Source organism: Bos indicus x Bos taurus, chromosome 11 (assembly GCF_003369695.1).
Source record: "Bos indicus x Bos taurus breed Angus x Brahman F1 hybrid chromosome 11, Bos_hybrid_MaternalHap_v2.0, whole genome shotgun sequence".
Classification (NCBI taxonomy): Eukaryota; Metazoa; Chordata; class Mammalia; order Artiodactyla; family Bovidae; genus Bos; species Bos indicus x Bos taurus.
In genome coordinates, this window is record NC_040086.1 from 15,655,102 (window position 1) to 15,677,405 (window position 22,304).

At 41.0% G+C, this 22,304-nt stretch overlaps 1 protein-coding gene across 8 annotated transcripts in view; it reads left to right on the forward strand.

The window, feature by feature from the left end:
* The window catches only part of LTBP1 (latent transforming growth factor beta binding protein 1), a 456,565-nt gene that overhangs the window by 247,340 nt on the left and 186,921 nt on the right, over positions 1-22,304 (forward strand). For all 8 annotated transcript variants that reach the window (XM_027554980.1, XM_027554982.1, XM_027554981.1 and 5 more), the window contains 2 exons: positions 14,854-14,956; positions 19,139-19,210. In XM_027554980.1, the coding sequence (XP_027410781.1) occupies positions 14,854-14,956; positions 19,139-19,210 (175 nt within the window). The remainder of the gene's footprint in view (positions 1-14,853; positions 14,957-19,138; positions 19,211-22,304) is intronic.

Below are 22,304 nucleotides of genomic sequence, written 5' to 3' on the forward strand. Positions count from 1 at the left end.
GACAAATTTTTGGCCAGCCCAGTAGACATACTGATGGGCTTCAGACTTTGAAAGTCTCTTCTCATTGATGAGAAAGGAATTTAGTGCTCAATTAAGGGATCTAGGACATGAAATTCTGCTTAGAAACCTCTTCTTTGATTTCTTCAGACTCTCCTCTGCACTGATGATGAGCATTACTGGGGTGAGGCCTGAAGTGAGGATGAAATACTAATTTTATCCTGATAGGAGGATGGTGCCAGAATGGTTGTAACACTTTCACACTGGTTAATTCCATAATTGAGTCCATAACTTACATAAATAGATGAGAAGTTTCAAAAAGGAACAACTATTAATATAAAGCATTTTACTGTAGACTTTCGGCCTCTTGCTTCTGTGTTATCCTTATGTGGTGAGGTGAACGGAGTTAGCCAGGCTGGCTCAACAGCGGGGTCAGGTGTGTATGCGGTCCTCTTCCCCACTTCCCCAGGCTTTTGGGGTCAGGGCTCTCCTGGGTGAACTTGACCTTCTTGCAGAGGTGCTGCTGGGCAGTGATGAGGGAAAGTAGAGCCAGAGTTACCAAATATCTCTGCTTTCTCCAGAAGCAGAGAGCCCCGTGAGAGTGTGTTGGTTGCATTTACTGCAGTTTGGCCTCCTTCAGGTGGAATAAATCATAGCCACCAGACACTTCCTATGCCATCTGAGATTTGCTTCAGTGTCATACTCCAGTAGCCCTTTGGCATAATCTAAGCAATGCTTAACTGACTGGTAGGGAGTCTGGTTGTCCCCAGTGGCTCTGAAATGCTCATCTTTGCCAGACCTTACCTATGTCAACAGCAGAGTGTCACCAAAGGTGTCATATACACGACACCTCGCGCGAGAGGTCCTGGACCTTGCAGTGTCACCTGCTTTTGCTCTGGCCACCTCTGCCAGATGGACTTCAGGCAGGGGCCCTCTTCTTGGAGTCAAAAAGATCAATAGAGCCAGGGATATGATCCAAAGGGGAAACACACACTGCATGTGAAAGAGAACATGTCTCCATGTCACTGGGCTTCTGCCAACAGCAGGAAGAACTGCTGGTTTTACTTGGATTGAGAATGTAGGACTGAGACATTAGGATAATCAAAATATAGATTGTTAGAACTGAAGTAGAGTAATTCAGAGAATGGGTGATGACCCAGACGTTACCTTTCTTACTGCCTAGCATCCCGTCTTTACCCTGGCAATGCCTTCTGGGCACCAGAAGGGCTGTCAGTTTTGAGTGTTTACTCACCCTGACTTGTTTGATAGACAAGTGTGTTTATGCTTCTTCAGTCCACTCAGGTGGTTTTCATTTTATTGGTAGTGAAAATGCCTTTATCATGACATAGAATATCAGATTTCCATATTTTATATCTCTAGGGCTCACTGAAATAATATACCTATTTTAATTAGACTCTTGTTTTTGCAGAGGAGTAGGCATTGAAAATAATCATGGGGCAGTTCCGAGTAGATGCATGTTATTTCACTTCTGGTATCGGCAAAGTGGCAAGGTTTTGTGGTCATTTGAAGACGACAATTCTGAGCATGTTGGAAGTGGTTTTAAGAGATCATGGCTTGAACTGATGGCTGGTTTAGGCTCTTGTACATTACAGAAATGTTTGAAGAGTCACAGCTGGCATTTCTAGGGTCTGATGTTGCTTCTTGGCTTTGTCTGCATTGACCCCTTGGAATTGAGATGCTAAAATGAAGTGGAAACAGTGTCAGACTTTATTTTTTTGGGCTCCAAAATCACTCCAGATGGTGACTGCAGCCATGAAATTAAAAGACGCTTACTCCTTGGAAGAAAAGTTATGACCAACCTAGATAGCATATTCAAAAGCAGAGATATTACTTGGCCAACAAAGGTTCGTCTAGTCAAGGCTATGGTTTTTCCAGTGGTCGTGTATGGATGTGAGAGTTGGACTGTGAAGAAGGCTGAACGCTGAAGAATTGATGCTTTTGAACTGTGGTGTTGGAGAAGACTATTGAGAGTCCCTTGGACTGCAAGGAGATCCAACCAGTCCATTCTGAAGGAGATCAGCCCTGAGTGTTCTTTGGAAGGAATGATGCTAAAGCTGAAACTCCAGTACTTTGGCCACCTCATGTGAAGGAAGAGTTGACTCACTGGAAAAGACTCTGATGCTGGGAGAGATTGGGGGCAGGGGGAAGAGGGGATGACAGAGGATGAGATGGCTGGATGTCATCACCAACTCAACGGAAGTGAGTTTGGGTGAACTCCGGGAGATGGTGTTGGACAGGGAGGCCTGGCGTGCTGCGATTCATGGGGTCGCAAAGAGTTGGACACGACTGAGCAACTGAACTGAACTAAACTGAAAATGAAGTGGAATCATCTGACTTACTAAAAGCACAAACATAAGCCACAACCCAATCCTTCAGAACCCGATTCATAAATTTTAGTGAGAAAAAAAAACAGCATTGCCCTTTGTTGAAAGATATCAAAAGGATTCCCGACTTTGCTCTGCACCTTCCCCCACAATAATGGTAACATTATTTTCTTATCCTTACAGTTTTTCTCCCTTTTTCTTTTTTCATATATAAAAGAATTTATATATGAAATTGGATGTTGTTTCAATGAGCTCATTCTTTGAGACTGTGCAATTTACTGTAGTAACACTGCTGTTTGCAGTTAGGAAATTGATTTTGAAGGAAGTGTTTCAGAACCTGTTAATGAGCTTCACATGAAAATGTCTGTTTTTCTGTCCACCCATTTACTGTATTCTCAGTGAATTCAAAAGTGTCCAGTGCTCTCAGGTCAGCCCTTTGATGAACAGGGATTTGCCACCATTGAGGATATTTCAAATAGTGTAACATCAGCCCTGCATTTTGAAATCCAGACAGAGGAGTTCTAAGTATTTTGAACAAAGAGCACTGCTCTCAAGATGGTACTTTGAAGAGGACTGCTTTAGAGTGTGCAAGCTTTGACGGAGTTAGGAAAATGGTCTAACGGTCTGTGGCTTTGGGGCAGGCATTTTAATGAGGCAGTGTATTTTTAAAAAATATTTGATAGAGAGCATTCACATTTATGGCCTTAGTTGACCTTCAAAACAACTTCAAAAAACAAGGAGAAGTGGGTATTCTTGTCTCCCATTTACTTAAATGAACCTTGAGGCTCAGAGAGGTGAGGGGACTAGCTTATATTAGTATTTCCAAGACAATCGCTCTTTTTCCATTTTGGCAAATTCACCATGTCCCTGGCCCTTGGTTTCTTTATTTTTCAAATAACTGGTTTGGCTGAGAAGACTACCAAGGCTCCTTTTAGCCATGCAGTGCTCTGACTGTGATGATTTTGACATCTTTCTTCTTTTCCATAGCTTCAGATGCCACTTTTACTTACTCATAGTATCAATGGACAAAGCAAACTGTACAAACATCAAAGACAGTCAGTACCCAGAATCATCTTTCAAATCTATCCCGCTTGAGAGACTCAAGTGTTGGCTCCTCCAAAAAGCCTTGCAGTCCTCCTTCAATGCACATTGATCCCTCCTCCCTAACCTTTTACTGCGTGTGAAATCCAATCAGACCATTTCAAAGTTAATTGTCCTAAAGTTGATTTTTGTACCTCTCCTCTCTCCCCCACAGACTAGTGCTTTTCATGAGGATGGGCCACTTATGAACTGAGCTCATTACTAGGCACACATGAGTCATCAGCAAATATATTAGTATTAGAGTAGGCAAGGTTTACTGTAGTCCCAAATCCTGCAAAAGCTTACACTTTGTACACACTCGATGTCTCACAGGTGAGCCAGGGACTCAGGCCAACGGTGGTCTCCACGGCTCTGCTGCTGTGCTGTGTGGAATGCACGGCCTCTCACTTCCTGCGGCAAGGAAGACTCATAGGTTGGAGTCTTAACCCCCAATGTGCCTGTAATTGGAGATCGTCTGTAAGGAAGTAATTAAGAGTAAATGAGGTCATAGGGTGAGGCCCTGATACAACAGGATTAGTGTTTTTTGTAACCAGAGAGCTCCATCTCTTTGCCAGGTGAGGGCATGGCAGGATGGCAGCCTCCTGCAAGCCAGGGAGAGTCCTCACCAGAACTGGCCATGCTGGCACCTTGATCTTGACCCTCTGGAACTCGGAGGGGAAATGAATGTCTGTTGTTGAAGCCACCCAGTCTCTGAAATTTCGTTATGGCAGTCCATGCTGACTAATAAGGGTTAGGAACCGGAACATGTGGGGAGGCAAGTGGTTCTTTGGTGAGCAGCAAATGTTCCTGCCACAAGTGGCAGAGCAGTGGTCAAGACAGCCATGGTTCCCTGCTCACAGGGAATTAAACCTCTTAATATGACTTGTGGCATTCAGTTTTTCTATACTACTTGCGACCAAGCCACAGGTAATTATTAGTTTTGAGTTCTGTGTACTTGGATGAGATACAGAAAAACTGAAAGCTTAACCAAATGAGGCACGTGTTACAGTTTATGTAGTGCTATAAGGCCCCAAACGGTTTTATGTTCCTTTCAGTATCTTTCTTTGTAAACAAAAAGGAAACTGACAGGCAGTGAAGCTGTATAGCAAGAATTTCTCTCAATACAGCTCTGGAAATAAGCTTTGGGCAGAAGAGGCCTTTATGTTCATCATTTGGGAGAGATCCGATTACTGTAGTAATAACCATGCCATGCCAATCTGCCTGTCTTAATTTCCGTCCTCATCTTGGGTCTGTCTTTATAAAGGAAGTATCCTTGGTAGTGGAGTTAGGATAAATTTCATCTCTGTATCATCTAGTACTAGGATTTATGATGTTGTTTATGTTTTGCTGCAAGGGGAGGTTAAGGGAATTATGATGTTGGAATATAATCATGACAAAGCATAATTATTCCTTTTGCAATTTAAGAGTAGCAAGACACACATATCATAGCCTGCTAGACTTGACTATTGAAATCCTCAAATCATTGTAGAGGTGGAGAAAACAGGCAGCCCAAATTTGACCGTTTATTTAGAAAAGATGTCAAGTAGAATCATAAGTTTCATGCTTAAGAATTTTTTCCCCTTTTATGTTACTTTAAAGCCATTTTTTGCCTTAGTGTAACTTTAAAAATACCATTTCATAAAACTAAAGTCGTTGTCTGGAATTCCTTGAAGCCATGGTTTGGCTTCAGTAGGCTTTAAACAAATACACTGTCAGAAATCAATGTGGATACATTTACAACAGTTAATGCCCTAGTCACAGTAGATACTTTGTAAAATCAATACCCTGAAATATCAGAGGATTATGGTTGTATCAGATACCCCAAATGCCTAACATTGCTTTAATTACTCTAATAAAAGAAAGCTGGGTGAACTTTAAAAAAAAAAAAAAAACTTTCCTGTAAAGAATGTTCTACTCAAGCCAAAGCAAATTTTTTACAAGTTCTTTTAGAAAATCTGGAAGTATTTAAGCGTTTTCCTCTTCTTCTTGTGAGACAATGCCTGTTACCCTGCCAGTGCTCCATCGAACAATATTCCCCTTTATGACAACAGGCCTTTAGAACAAGTTGATCAAATATGTTGCGTTAGTGATAGGGTTCAGAGATTTGGACGCTTTTTCTTATTGGCACATAGACATAAACATATTTAATGTTCTGGTACATGGATGCTGAAGAGCTCTCATGAGGTTTTCTAGTTTGATTTGGAGCCATGGTTGGTCCACAGGCTCAAGGAGGACTGTTTTGCTCAGAAGATGGGCAGAAGTCATTTTGCCAGAGTGGAGATGTGTTTATATCATAGTGAAAAGATTAATAGAAACAAAGAAGAGCTGTGACAGGAGTTTGGATTAATCGTTACATTACTTGCAGGGAGAGCTCTTCCCATGACGGTCCTCATTCTGGTTTTTACGAGAAATCCCAGAGTTTTTTTTTTTTTTTTTAAATAAGTGGGTTTAATAAGTGGGATTCATGTTCCCTCAACCAGATTCGTAGAACTGAGGGTGTAGTTTCTTCTTGCCAGAATACCTTGAGGCTTTTTGCCAGAACATTGGAATAAGGTACTTCTGGGTGTGGTAGAGGTGAGTGTGGCATTTTCACACATGGAATAATTCATGGGACACCTGTGCAGTGTGGGTTGATCAATCATAATGTAACTTTCTGAACAGTCATACCTCAAGGCATGGAAAGTCTGCATCTCCATGCCTATCCTGAATAATTTATTTCACTTATTGGTAATTATCTATTTATTATAGTTCTTATAGTTTAGAAAGGAGTCACTGAAAAGCCACAACTGTTTTTAGAAAGAACTGTTTGTTTGTTTGTTTTTGGTAGTGCCAACCAGCAGGAAAAGGGGAGGACGTGAAACAGGGTCCAGAAGAGGAAGCCCATTCTGGTTATCACTGATAGAGCTGGTCTAGGTCAGGGCATGATGTTAGGATGTGGAATCACATGGCGGCAGAGAATCTAGTGTATTAACCTGACAGGCAGGGGACATTCAATGAACGTGGACCTTCACAGGTTACCCTCAAAAATCATAGACTCTAGGCTTATCAGTGAATGTTCACAGTTAGTCTGTCCTTAAAGTTTGATTGGTGAGGAAGCTGAAGTCCAGAGAGAAATAAACTTGCTTCATGTCTTGTTTTGAGTTTATGGTAGGTAAGGACTAAAACTGAGGCTTTCTGGGTCTTACTCCAGTATCGTTTCTGCTATTCCATGCAGGCTCTTAGAAATCCTCATTTCTTCTGGAGGATTTACAAGAACCGTTGCTCTCTGTATAAGTTGGCTTGGGCTGCCATCACAAATATTGGGTTGGCCAAAAAAGTTTGTTCAGGTTTCTGTAACATCTTATGGAAGAACCCAGATGAACTTCTGGCCAACCCAATGCTATAGACTGGGTAGTAGAGATGACCAAAGTTTATTTTCTCCCAGTTCTGGAGATTGGAAGTATAAGATCAAGATGTTGAGAGATTTAATTCCTGGAAGCTCTCTTCAGGCTTCCCTGATAGCTCAGTTGGTAAAGAATCTGCCTGCAGTGCAGGAGACCCTGGTTTGATTCCTGGGATGGGAAGATCCACTGGAGAAGGGATAGGCTACCCACTCCAGTATTCTGGCCTGGAGAGTTCCATGGACTGTATAGTCCATGGGGTCGCAGAGTCACACGCGACTGAGCGACTTTCACTTCACTTCAGGGCTGTCTTCCTGGTTTGTTGATGGCCACCTTCTCACTGTCTTCCTAGGGCAGAAAGAGGGCTCTAGTCTGTCTCTCTTCATAAGGACACTAATCCTATCACAAGGGCCCACCCTCATGACCTCATCTAAATCTAATTATGTCCCAAAGGCCACACCTCCTAATGTCATGCTGTTAGGGGTCAGATGTGAATATGCACAGAGAGGCACAACAATATTCAGTCCATGGTACTAGCTGAACAGGAAAGAACAGACATTCTCTGGGGCCTGTCTCAGGGAGTCTGTGTTCTGCGGTGTCTTTGCGCTTGGGCCGTGATGCTTGGGAGTGGATGCAGAGTAGTAGGCTCCATTATTGTGGTTTCATGATTTTGGTCCTCTCACCAAGACATGACGTATGACAAGAAGAATCTTGATGTCCCCAAAGTGAAGTCATCTGTTGCTTAAATACTGATATTAACTGGTTAACTCACTGTGATTCAGTGATACCATGTTGTCCTTATTGAGTAGAAGTAAAATGAAATCACAAACTCTCCACAGCATTAACCCCCTGACCTTTATTTTTTAACAAACTAGTCAGATAACTTTAGCGAAAACCTGAACATTTTTAGCAAAATCTTAAGAATATCTTGTTTGGGAACTCACCTGTGGTCCAGTGGTTAAGATGCCACACTTTCATTGCAGGGGACATGGGTTCAATTCCTGGTGGGGGAACAAAGATCTCCTTGCTGTGCAGTGCAGCTTAAAAAAAAATAATAATAATATCTTTTTCTTTTTAAATTTCTCTGTGTTAGTCACTCAGTTGTGTCTGACCCTTTGCAGTCCCATGGCCTGTGGCCCACCAGGCTCCTCTGTCCATGGAATACAGTCCATGCAATTCTCCAGGCCAGAATACTGGAGTGGGTAGCCTTTCCCTTCTCCAGGGAATCTTCCCAACCCAGGGATCAAACCCAGGTCTCCTGCATTGCAGTTGGATTCTTTACCAGCTGAGCCACAAGGCAAGCCCAAGAGTAATGGAGTGGGTGGCCTATCCTTTCTCTAGTGGATCTTTCTGACCCAGAAATTGAATCGGGGTCTCCTGCATTGCAGGCAGATTCTTTACCAACTGAGCTATCAGGGAAGCCCTTTAAATTTCTAGATCTAACTTATTTTAATGCAGCTCTTCTCTGTAAGTTGGGACACTGTATTATATTGAGTAACTATTAGATTACTCGGTCATTTGTTAAATAAGCCCAGGTTTTTAAACAAGTGACCCAGAGGGAAGGGGTCTAATATTGATTCTGAGCCAAGCATGTCTGGACACGTGGCTGTCTCATGTAGAATCTGCCTCCATGCATTGTTTAAGTTTTGAGAGCTTGGTGGAAATGGAAATTTTTAGTTCCATTTAAAAGAAGAAATAGGCAGAGAGACTGAGAATTTTGCCCATGACCATGTAGGTGGTGATGGATAAAGTGAGGATTTTGACACATTGATCCAACTTCAAAAGCTATACTTTTGTCCTTTATTCAGTTCTGGGTCATCTTTATACAACTTTTCACTGGTCCCACATCCGGGAATAAGATTGTGTGGGTAGGTCAGTTTCACAATCATAATGTACTAATTTTGCCAAACACAGAGATGCCTGGGAGTTTGTATTGGGATGTCTCTTGTTGGGGACAGCATTTGTTGGGAAAGAGATCTTTTGTAGTGAACTTAAAAACGCCCTTCTTCTAGTTCTTTGAGGAGAAGTATAGCCAACACTTCTCTAGTAATTTAATAATTACCTAGTTTTGTTATGGGCCTCTGATTACTGATCATATTGATCAGTAATTTCTTCTACTTTCTACTTTTCCCCATGAATGATGTACTCTATCCTAATAATTCATACTTACTTTTGAGGGGAAGTATCAGATGTAGACTGGAGGAGGGCATGGCCACCTACTCCAGTATTCTTGCCCGGAGAATCCCATGGGCAGAGGAGCCTGGTGGGCCACAGTCCATGGGGTTGCAAGGAGTCTGACACAACTGAAGTGACTTAGTATGCACACACAAACCAGATGTAGAGCACTATACTTTTATAAAACACTTAATCTTTTCTTTCTCTTCCTCCTCCTCTTGATCAATATTTCTGTTTGCCATGCTGCTTCACAGATGCCAGATATTTCACTGCAAGCAATCCAGAACTCTTTTGCTTTGACCTTTCCTTTTTCCTGCCTCCTGATTAATTTTGATATCCAGCTACAAGCTGAATCCCAGATTGGGAGAATGCTCCATGCCTTAGCTCCACTTCATTCTCTGACTTGCCCCACCGGCTCGCGGTTCCTTTGCATTTGGCCTGCCTTCCTCTGTCCTTCGCCTACTCTCGCCCTGGCGTCCCTTCCAGTTGGTATTAGGTATTGGGCTTAGCTAAAGCTGCTCCATCCCTTTGGAATCTTTCTCCCCAGTCCAGCCGTTGAGTCACTGCCTTGTTTCAGTTCTTGCCTAAACACTGCTCTGCATACTCTTACAGGAAAGAGAGTTGCAGTGAATCAGCCTCTCTCTCCTTTCATGTTTTACTTCGGTACAATCTCTAGGAGCATTTTAAAAATCTATATTACTTTAATAGTTTAGTTTCTCTGTGTTTCTTTGGTTCCAGTGTCTTAATCTCATTGAGAGAAATGTTCTTTATTCAAACTCAGAGTCTTTTATACTTCAGTATATAATGGTTCCTGATAGCAAAATAAAGTGAGTTACGTACACATGATAAGATAATTTGTAAGAGTATTTCAGTATTAACATTTTCAAATGTCTTCAGTTTTGGGTCCTTGACATGGTTGCCATCTTCATAAAGCAGCCCGTTTACTCCTAAAGTATCTGAACTCTTTTAAGAAATGTATCCTGAGAGCCTAACAAATTGACCAGCACTGTAACTCTCGGTAGGTTGTACCCACATAAGATATAAGCTGAGGAGGATGGTGGAAATCCAGCCAGCCCATGCTCTGCTTACCAAACACTATGTCCTGGTGCAGAACACGCCCCAGAAGATGACTGTCTACTAGGCCCTGCACAGGGGCTGACGGGATAAGGTTAGCCATGCTTGGACAAGCACTGTGGAATCTCACCACAGTCCTTTGAAGTTGGGATTACCATCCCTTTGTCTGGGAACTAGTCTGGAGATGCTGGATGGTGTGTGGAACATCTTGTCAGAGAGACTTGAGGTTTAGGTCCAGGTGTAATGATTCCACACCATTGTTCCTTTCTTTTCCCCATGGCTGAATCTTTCCTGGGGAAGATCCACTGGCCTGGTGCAGCAAATGTTCTTGAAATGAGGATATTATAGGTACTAGTCATTTTAAGGTGTGAAAATTGAATCTCTTGAAACCATATTCCAATATTTATTTATCATACTCTCTTCAAGTGATTGTTCATCTATGAAGCAATTCCATTGGCGAGTTTTTAATAGACAAAAAGTATAAGCCATTAAATTTAAATCTTAATGCTCATATATTTATAGGGAGATCTAAAACCAGCTGTCATCACAGCTTTATTTTGAGTGGCAGGAAAATGTTATGATATTTTAAAAGTGAGGGTTTGCAGGTAAGTGCTGCAGATAAGTCTACAGATAAGTGTTCTCAATCAGGTCAAGATTTAGAAGAGTTCATGGTTTTGCAATCTGTTAATTCTTAACAATGTTTAACAAAGGCTTTTACACCATTGTTTGTAATAACTTTTTTTGCTGTAAAAGTAGTACCATGAACTTTCATGGAGTAATTGTGATGCTTTCCAAATAGTCTTACCTTCTGATGTATGGTGCTAGTCCAGATATGCAGATAGTAATGGTTGATGAGTTATTTTCATGCAGCCAGCCTTCTAAGAATCATGGTGATTAGGGCTGGGAGGAGTTCTATTTGTTTTCCTCTTTTTCTGTCTAGTTTGTGTAGGTCCCTTAGGAGTAAGCTCAGACTGGTATGAGCATCCCTGGCCGTGTTGATTTGAGGGACGAGGTAAAGCACAGAAGCTGGGTAGGAGTGTATCTGCCCAGACACCGTCCTGTTAGAGACAGGAGAGCAACTCAATACTTGGGGTTGGCTCTAATATTTCCTTTGTCAGTAATGCGACCTATCGGTGTATATTGAACGTGGAGCCCTAGATCTGACAGACCCCCTAAGAGACATCTGCTCTTACCCTGGGCATTCCCACGAGATGATCCTTCAGCCTTCAGCATCAGTGAAGATGCTGACCTCTTCCATTGTTGAGAATCATTCAGTGTTGAAAAGGTCTCCTGCTTAATGAGTAGAATCCTCTTTTCTTGTGAGCTGGAGCCTGTAGTCCTGCTAATACCTTCACCATGCAGATAACTTCAAGCAACAAGTTTGTTGAACATGCCTGAACTCTGCTGTCTGTCTGATTATCTCTGCTTTCTTCAGCTGATAGTCACTGAACCTGGTAGCCTGAACCTTTATTGTTCTGTTTGGACCACTCTAGGTGGGCCATGCATTTGCTGAATCCTAGCATGGACGTGTGGGGTCCAAGAGTCCCCTAATGTGCAGCCCGGAGTTGTGTGACCTTTTTGAGCTTTATCGCATTGCTCGATGGACAGCATAGGTTTTCCTTTCTGGCTTGAACTAACTAAATATTGGGTTATACAGTTAGCACATTTCTCCTGGATTTCTAATAAGATATGCCTTGAAATGAGAGACAGGCTTTCTCTGAAAATGTGGTGAGTGATTCACACAAGAGAAATTCCATTTGTGTTTTTAACTTGTAAAAAAATCACTTTACTCTGGGAATAAAAATGTAGCTCAGTAGCATCAGCCTATGTCCATGTGATTATGTCTTATTGAGAAGTAGACTCCTCCAGGCTGACAGGGGGCATTCGAGATTCTAATGTCTCTTTCAATGTCATTGTCTCCTGTGTGGACTTTTGGTATGGAGGGGAGATCCTTCCTCTACCTTCTTTTGTTCTAGATGCTTCCAGCATCCAGGTAATATCAGGTGCTGAGGAACCTCTTGTATGAGAGAAAGTCCTGCATCTGGCTGCAAAGATCTCAGGTGGAGTTTCTTGCTGCCCTTTGAAATCTCTGCATAGGTAATTAACTAAAGGGGCGCCCATGAAACCTCATGCCTTTTACAAACCTGACTTTATCTCCGGCAGTCTGTCCTCATACTGTGCAGACCCAGTTTTGAGAGGAACACACAGCGTTGTGGTACCACCTACCCTGCCATTTATTTAATCGACTTGGATGGCTTGTGCTGCTCTTGGCTGTGGACCCGCAAAAACAAAGCCGTAGGATAAAGCAGCCTGAATCCTGTAATGAAAACCTTGTACCATTTTTTTGAGGCCCAGTCGGGAGAAATGATTTATTTTTGCCCTCCCAAATCAAACATTCTAGGAATCCAAGGTGAAAATTGGATTTTAACTGCTACCAGCATTTGGAGCATATAAAATCGGCAAGTGTTGAGAGTTTTGCTTGATGAGGAGAAGAACCTAGAGGGGCTGGGATGAGAATGGTCTACATGTGATGTGCACTGGTGTCTGACATAAATCTGACTGATCATACTGGAAGTAAACCACAAGCACGCTTTGGCAGCTGATTGCAACCGTGGAGACCTCTGTGTTCTTCACATATCATTTTGTTTGCAGTCTTAACGCCTGGAGCGTTGTTCCATCTTCCTTCTTCCTTGCTTCGTATTTCAGGTTTAAGCCTTCTGTTATTAAGCTGAAGGAGCCTGGGAACTACCTGAATGCAGCCAGTATGTGTTGTTCCTCCCCGAGGTTCTGCATTTGTACATGTGTTCACTTTCTCCCCACATTGCCCCCCTCCCCTCCTCCTGCTCATCATACACTATTTTTGGAGAGAATACGACATCCTGTTGAAATCTTGAAAACCCACAAAAACCTAAGGACTTCAAAGCTATGATGTAACTCCAACTTCATTAGCCGAGCTCTGCCTTCTCTGGTTTTGTTTTACAAGTTGGACATGTAGTCAGAGCCTTGTTGGGAATGCTGCCTGGGTGGACCTGGAGGGCAGGCAGTGCGGTCCCTGGAGGCCTGCCAGACAAGTGGTATCCACTGTCTGCTGCCCTTCTACGAGTCACCACCTGTCCCAACTTTCTGCCCCTGAGTGCTGCTCACCAGCCTGGGCTAGTTTGCTAGTTTCCATTGTTTTCCCCAGGACCATTGCTTGCTTGAATGGACTGAAACTGGTTTGTTCTTTAGTTTCTTCTGATTGCTCCTTCCTCCCCTTAACATTTATTGAGAGTTTATTTGCAACCTGTACTATACATTGGTATATAAAGATGAATAAAATACATCTGTGTTTGATTAAAATATATAGTGGAGGCAGCAGAACTGTGTAGAAAGTGTCATGGAGTAAAGGGGATGGTTGGAGGAACTCACTAAAATTGAGGAGACAGGAGGTTTCATGGTGAGGGTTCTCTGGGCCTGTTAAGAATAAGGAGTCCTTGAGTGTGCCTGAAGGATGGATTTAGAGTGGTGGGAGGGGACAGAGAGAGATTGTCCGAGGTGAGAACTAGAACGTCACACGTATCATGTTGGGGAGGTTGCAGTCTTCATACAGGGGAGAGTCGCTGAAGGTTTTCATTCAGAGTAATGTGATCAGATTTGTCTTGTGAAAGTGAAAGTCACTTAGTCGTGTCTAACTCTTTGTGGCCCCATGGACGACCCCATGGACTATACAGTCCTTGGAATTCTTCAGGCCAGAATACTGGGGTGGGTAGCTTTTCCATTCTCCAGAGGATCTTTCCAACCCAGGGATCGAACCCAGGTCTCCCACCTTGCAGGTGGATTCTTGACCAGCTGAGCCACAAGGGAAGCCAAGGTGACTCTGAAAGCCATTTGGAGAATCTTGTAGAGGCTGAGGCAGGGGAAGGCAGAGTGGCCCCTTAGATCTGGGCTTTGCCTGCATATTAGGAGTGAGGAGCCAGGTGGCCCTTCCTGCACCATTGGCCTCAAAATCGGTGCGCAAAGCAGAGTCTTTCATTCTAAAGTCTTGTCAATGCCACTGAGCAGGTCTAACTTCAGGATTCTGCCCCTTGGCCTCTTCTGACCTTGGCTGACTGGAACATGAGATGGATCCTTGCATTTGTCATCTCCATGGTGCTCAGGTGACCCCGAAGCCAGGCTCCTTTGCCTGCTGGCCTGATTTAAACCTGCCAGAACCTTCCCAGCGTGGCTGACTTCCCTGGGTCAGGCTGCATGGATGTCTGGAGTGTTTGTCTCACCCAGGGCTGATCTGGCTCAGCCCGTGGTCATATTCTGTCCCTGCCCAGGCCTTGGTGTTACAGGAGGACCCATGGCCTCTTGTAGGTGGGATCTGTGCCGTATTCTCAAGGTCTTCGTGCACGCCTCACCCTTACAGCTGTTCCCTGAGTGTCCACTGCAGACATCTCAGTAGACAGTTAAAATTCAAATGTAAAAAGTTCAAAGTATCTTTTAAGTTCCTTCTTACTAAGGGAAAAAAAAAATACAAAAAAAGGCATTGGAAGGTTAAGTTTTATAAAGTGCTCTGAACAGTGATAGGGTGTATGAAGACTCTAAAAATGCCAAGGAACTCTTGGAAATATGCTTGTTTGCTTGAGTGTCCTACTGATTGTGTACTGATGTTTCATTCTGAGGTTTTAGAGCCCCCACTCTGAACAGTCCCCACCTCCCAGGTTCTGTGTCAACAACAAGGGAACTGTTTTATAATGTGGCTGTGAAGCACACCAGTGCTCTGGAGCTGGGCATCCTGCATTCAATTAACTTTCCTATTTCACACCTCATCATTGCAGTGTGGCAAAGCTCTCCCTGGCCTTTCAAAGCAGGAGGACTGCTGTGGAACTGTGGGCACCTCCTGGGGCTTTCACAAATGCCAGAAATGCCCCAAGAAACCATGTAAGTGACGTTTCATCATTCTTTTGCAAGTTAATGTAGCATGTCTGTTTTCTTATGATGACTGTTTTAATGGTGAGACATTAGACTTCAAAGAAATCACATTGAATTGTAGAATATAGTACAATAATTTGCATTTCCAGAAACCTTGCAAGTCTGAGAAAGCTTTCATATCGATTTCTGCTTTTTAATAAACATAGTTATCGGTTGCCTTTTGTTCAGCCGGATTACTTTAAAGAAAAAATCTTTTAAAAGGGGATGTGCTATAAGTAGGCTCTATTTTCTAAGATGAAAGAAAAATAAAGTCTCTTTTAAAATGATAATGAAATGATAATGAAATGATAATGAAATGCTGCTATAAAAAATCAGCAGTTGTTAAGTTTCCTTAAATGTGTATTAATATCCACAACTTCTCTTGTAGTTTTTATTACGCTATAGGTTTTCAAATTTCACTGAAAAGAAAAGTAAAATAGAGAAAGGAATGATTGCTGATTTGTGAAAGAGAAGCTTAGTCAGAAGGACACAGTGCTTCCTCCCTTTTCCTCTTAGTCTCTGCTGTTAAACTATCACATTTTTCAAGACATAAATCTCTACTGACATCTGCATGCATTGATTAGTCTATAAAATTTGTTTTCCAGAACCTATTGATGTGAATAAATCCAGATTTACATCTTTCTGTTACTTTCTCCCCAGTTTTTGAATATAGTGTCTGCTCTGGATAATTGATTCCTAGTACTTTTTAGAAAGACAGAGGTAGCTGGGTTTAAGTGGAGCTTTCCCTCTTCTTGTCATGTTTTTGCCAAGAAAGCAAGTGATATTTTTATATGTTGTCATTTTTTTTTAATAGTTATTTTTTAATAGTTTATGCTGCAAGGAGTTTCTCATTTGCTTCCATTGGATAATTTTTATTTATCCTTCGTTAAACATCTGTTGATCTGAATGGTATTCTCAACTGCCTTTTAAAACCTGTTCAGTCTAGAAACTGCCCCTAAGAATCTCCTTTGGTCTGTCTTGTATACTATTCTTCCATCATCATAAATGATTCTTATCTCTCAAACTTGTTCTCTAAATCTTTTGATGTTTAAAGTTAATTTAATTTTACTTTTTTCCTTGATAATTGCTCCTATCTTCCTTTAGAGGAATAATTTTTGGAAACACCTACTGAAGTTTCTGATAATTAATGAATTATTCATATAGAGGGGGAAAAATGGAGAAGGAAATGGCAACCCACTCCAGTATTCTTGCCTGGAGAATCCTAGGGATGGAGGAGCCTGGTGGGATGCCATCTATGGGGTCGCACAGAATTGGACACGACTGATGCGACTTAGCAGCAGCAGCAGCAGGGGAAAAAACCCCATATAAATAAAGACATTCAGTACTGAGACATTGTCTCCAGGTAATTTTCTCTGGGTTTCAATAATGATTAGCAATGCGATTTCCAGCAGTGGGTTGAGTTTGATGGTCCCACCTCACTAAAAGATCTATCTACATAAAATTATCCTGACAAGCTGACCAAAGGGACATCTAGGGGATGTTTTGTATGATTTCGAAACCATGGAGTTTAGGGTTAGGAAATGGCAACCCACTCCAGTGTTCTTGCCTGGAGAATCCCAGGGACGGGGGAGCCTGGTGGGCTGCCATCTATGGGGTCACACAGAGTCAGACATGACTGAAGTGACTTAGCAGCAGCAGACTTGAGTTTGACTTCCAGCTCTGTCATTTGCTGTGAAGTCTTACGGACCATGAAACAAATCTGTGTCTAAAATGTTGAAGAAGCATTGCCTTTCAAAAAATGTCTCCCCATCATTTGGGGGCTAAGTTTAGAATAGTATGAAGGTGAATATGTTTTCCATTGCTGAGTCTAAGAACTGAGGAACTGCTGCTGCTACTGCTAAGTTGCTTCAGTCTTTCCTCTTATTTCCAAAGCCCAAAGTTGCAAGACAGGGACAGAAGTGAAGAGTAAAGGGAATCACAGTATTGCATCATTTTCTATCTAGAATTGTACTATTTGGGGATAAATTCAATACTTTATATGGTTTTGTTAGCTCTATATTTTAATGTTGATAATAGTTTAAGTAGAAAGTAAAAGCACAAAGTTGCTATCACTTTTAACTAATGAAAATAAGGTCTGTATGGGTTGATCTAATGTATAAATTGAAGAGCAACATGGATTATGAATGAAGTAAGCTATTGACATCTTGACTTTTACTCCGTTTATGCCATCCTACCATGTAGTCCACTCCCAAGAAACACGCTCAGAGTCATATTCTTCCTGTGTCATTTAAAAAACTTTCTTTGCTTATTTTAAAATCATACTCATTTTGGAAGAGAGCAGACTTTTCTTGCGGAGAAGGAAATGGCAACCCACTCCAGTGTTCTTGCCTGGAGAATCCCAGGGACGGGGGAGCCTGGTGGGCTGCCGTCTATGGGGTCGCACAGAGTCGGACACGACTGAAGTGACTTAGCAGCAGCAGCAGCAGACTTTTCTTGGCTTCAGCAGCTAGGGTTTTGTGCTCCATGCTTCCCCCCACCCGCCACCACTCAGAGTAGTTTTCAAGTGGCTCTTATTTAATGTTTTGAAGGTTTTGTTTAGCCACATACAGAAAGGCCTTTCATTGTTGATCAGTTCTTACTGTGAAAACTTAGTTTTAAATCTGCAAATGATTTCATTAAAGAGTCTGTAATCTATTAAAAATGTACTTGGTATGAACAAGTTGCTTGTCCTTTAAACATTTTTTGAAGAAAATTAGCATTGAATTCTAAGCAGAGGAAGACTTTAAGATCATCTGGTCTGGCTTTCTGCCTTGAGGTAAATGACTTAATTTTTAAATGAGATAATAATCTCTCTTTTGACTTTGAACAATTCACGGACAGAGATCTCACAGTCTCTGGAGGTAACGTGTTACAGGGTGGCCTCGTTAAATGGGACAAGACTGGACATGTGGCCAAGGGGCTGAATGGGTGACTCCCCACATACTGATTTTTTCCTTTTAACCCACTATTTCCAGATTCCTCACTTTGACCATTTTCTAGCAGAGGAAATAAGGCAAAGAAAGGAAGTAATAGAGGAGAGGAATGAGAGTAGTAAATACTTAATGCTATTCCTCGGTGGTGAGAATAAAGACCATGTGTTGGGGCAAAATAATTTTATTTTTCAAAGGAAAATTTCCATTTTACTTGGAACTTTTTTGTTTTACTGCTTGTTTAGGTCTTCTAAGTCGTTTAACCATTTAGCCTATTTTCACGACAGTCCACTATTATCTTAATAAAAGAATACATTATTGCAGGAAGCAATGATATCTGTGCATACTTTTGTCAGGCCCTACGGTAGGCATTTTGTATAAAGTATCTCTATACTCCGCAACAGCCCTGACTTATTCAACAGTTGGGAATACTCCCATTGTACAGAATTCCATTTGGGACCCAGAAAGCTTGTCTTTCAAGGTGGCAGAGCTGTCAATAGGCAGAGCCAAGATTTGAACCTAGGTCAAACTGGTCCTGGAACTTATGCCAAGAAGTCTCTCAGGTATCACAGTAGGATGTCAAAATTTCAGTGGCTAGGGTTTTGTTGGTAAATTGGTGGCTTCAACATTTGACGGGTTGAATTTTCTGAGTGCTGGATCAGACAATGTATCAGAGCAGCTCTTTATATCTCCTAGCTTCCTTTAACACCTGTTCTTCTCAGCTGCATGGTAGAGAGAATCAGCTTATACTAGAATATGTGAGCCTATAATTAAAGTGAACATATAGTTTATTATCTAAACTGGGGAACTTTTCAGAGTGGAGTGGAGTGCTGTTAATGAACCTTGATGGAGCAACAGGTATCATCAAGGACTGTCCTAGGCAGACCAGGATGTCAATCACCCTCTCTGAATTTATAAGAAAATTCAACTGCCAGTAGTTAATCATTGGGGAGGAACTGAATTTTTTGGTAAGAGTCACTAATTAGAAGAAAATATAGAACAGTTTTATGGTTTTTGAATGAACATAAAGATTGACAACTAATTGAGATTTATGTCTGTTGCAAAACATGAGATATACTGAAAAACAAAGGAAAATGGATATACATTGGGTTGATATCTTAGAAGTAAGATCACTGATGCTTTATATCCCTTTGCTTATCACATACAGTAGTTTAGGGTTGTAAGAATTTAAGCATGTAACAGCATTGTTTCTTTTTTACAGCTTATCATGGGTATAATCAAATGATGGAATGTCTACAAGGTTATAAACGGGTTAACAACACCTTTTGTCAAGGTAAGATCAGCTGTGAATTCACTGGTGTATGAGCTCAACGGTTGTTTTGCTTTTAGAAACTTGAGTTTTTTTGCTGTGTTTTGCTCATTAACCCAGCTTGTGAAGGTCACACAGAGAACCACCTTTTGCTCACTCCATTTAGGAAAAAGAAGTTTAGTGTATGGTTGCTAGAATTACATCACTACCATTTAAACTTTATGGAACTTCCCCACCCCCACCCCCCATCTATTGGTGTTGAAATCCACGGCAGATTGGATTACATTATGGACTGCACGATCCACATGGGGTGTGTGCACACGTGAGCACATGCGTGTTCCTACAAGTATTACTTCTTTACTGACATATGATTGGGCCACAGAGTTCCCTTTCTTCTCTCATCAGACTGTTTCTGGCTACTCAAACTATTAAGGTATTAAATATCAGAGCAAACACATTTCTTTTTTTTTTTTTTAATTTTTTAATTGAAGGATAATTGCTTTTGTTCAATCTATATAGAAACATACAAGCAGTGGGACCTTCAAAAATCCTTTAGTTCAGTGTCTGTGCTTTATGAGTGAGGACATTCAAGTCCAGACTGGTTAAGTGACTTTTCTGTGGCCAAATACCGGTGCCTAGCTTATAGTACCCATATATGATAGCAAATTTCATTTCATTTACTTTGGGAGATGTTCAATCAGTGCTCTTAATTTCCCACTACATGTCTAGGATGAAGGTGGTGGTAGTAACTTGGAAATATGTGTACTTTGCAATAAACAGAGAAGGAGCTTTCAAGAGTCTTATTGAACCAAAATCCATATCAAAACGCAGCACATGTCCTCTGACTTGTGGTCTGAGACTCTCTATCCTTGACCAGTATGTGTTTATAGGGACAGAGCAGATTAATGTAGTGTTAACAATATTTAGGTTAATCCCTATCAAAATGGTTCAAGTCATGGGAATATCTTAATTATCTGAGAATTCTCTCAAGTGAATTGTCTCTTCAATATTGCATCTGTATAACTTTTATGATTTAAAGAGCTTTTGCTGACTTCGAAAGAATCTTCTTTTGAAATGCACATAGATATACCACGTCTTTAAAACGTTTTCCTTCAAATATTTTAAGCCCTCATTGTAGATCAAAGAATATTGGCAAAGGAGAGAGTGCTCAAGATGCTTTTTGAGAAACATCTGCAAACTTGTAGTACTACTAGGGATGTGGGAGTAGCAGATTAATCAACATTATGTAAGAATCAGTAGAATTTCAGATATCATTAAAAGTTCATACTGTATGGGTAGAAGGTTGAACTAAATGGGTGGAAGAATGAATAGATGGCTAAATGTATATTCTACCATATAAACCAAGTTGTTCGACTGAAGAGAAATATAAACCAAGTTGACTGAAGAGAAATATAGTGGCTACCTTAGAAATATGCCTTTAAATGTTTAGTCAACTGTCCTACAAGACTTATAAATTACTTCAAAAGCTAAAGTCAATAGCCTGGAGTTATAAGGAGGCATATTTATAACAACTACGTGCAAACCTTTTCTGTGGATTAGAATTCCCCATCATTGTAATGAAATGCTTTTGGAAGTACTGAGTTTCCACCACTTAGGAGTGATCCGACAGATCCCTAATAGCTGATGGCCCAGGATGCTACAGGGGGGATTTTCCTGAACAGTACGTGATGTTAAATGACTCTGTCAATTTATTCTGATAGCAGTATTATTCTGTCACCTGGGATAGAGGTGTTGTGCATGAGAAGAAAGAAATGACTGGTCTGTCACACAAATTTTAGACCATAGACATGTAGTTTCCTGAAGTGTTGCTTTGATTAGGTATATCTGGTCTCTTCATTAAGCTGTAGAAAGAGGACGATCCATATTTATACCTCAGCATTCTAAGTCTGCATGACTACTTGTTAGAAACTCTCCAGAAATGTCAGATGCTCCTAATTTCTCTGAATGTCAAATGATGAAGAGTTTACTCATTTTCTTGGGGTGGGATAGGATTTGGACATTATTAATCCCAATTAGGAACTGAAAGAGAGTACCCAGGATCACAGAGATAATGAGGAGGCCCAGCCAGGATTAAATTCCCAAGCCACCTCTGTTTCTGTGTGCAGCATGACCTCTTTACCAATTTTGTATGTATCTGTTAAGTATTACTAATGTAAATATGATATACTATCTGCTTTGAGAACTAATAGAAGTTAATGAAATTAATATTTGATTTAATAAGAAAGGATGGTTATCTAATATATTCTTTCTACTGGCTGGTTCAAGGTTTTAACAGTTCATGTTCAGAAAAATGCCACTATAGAAGTGGAAGTGAAAATTTGCAAGTAATCATTTGTCATCTCATTTAGCAAAATAAAGTGGAGAAGCCTTCAAGTAATTCCCTGAGGATTTTAGTCTTTTCCTTTTCTGGTTTGGTTGGTATGGAGTGACCTTTAACAAGTTTTGTTCATACTGAGCATATCAAATGGTTCCACCTCAGTCACACTGATGTTCAGTAATGCCGAATCCTGGCTTATGTTTGTCTTAGGAGAATATTTGCAAAACAATGTTGTACTTTTTGGCATGAATTCTGGAGTGAAATATCACAGAAAATTCTATTTCATGGTGCCTCAAGAAGGCACTGCTAAATTACACTACAGAGTAGATTGACTCATAACATCATATGACTTCATTCATCATAATCTATTACATTACTTTTGAGTGAAGGGCTTAATTTCATTCCCTTTGTGATATTGGCCACTAAACTTAGGTAGAACTTTCTCACATTACATATGTACACTTGGATTTTCCTAGAGCCTTGAAGCTCTTTATTTTGAAGTTTTTCAAAAGAAGCCCGTTAACCATCTAATTACTTGTGCGTTCCACATTGTTCTTAGAGTTTAATGTCTTCTCAGTTTACAAAGCACATTTAAAATTAAAGTGATTAATAACTAGAATTGCATTATTTCCTTCACCTAAGTGAATTAATGCCTGAAACAACTTTTCATAACGTGTACTCTGTAACAAAGAGCCAACTGTGCACAAGTTAATTTGAGAAGCTTTCAAATAATTGCCCTAAAAGTTGGATTTTCCCCTCCTTTCTAGTGGTGCTGCAATT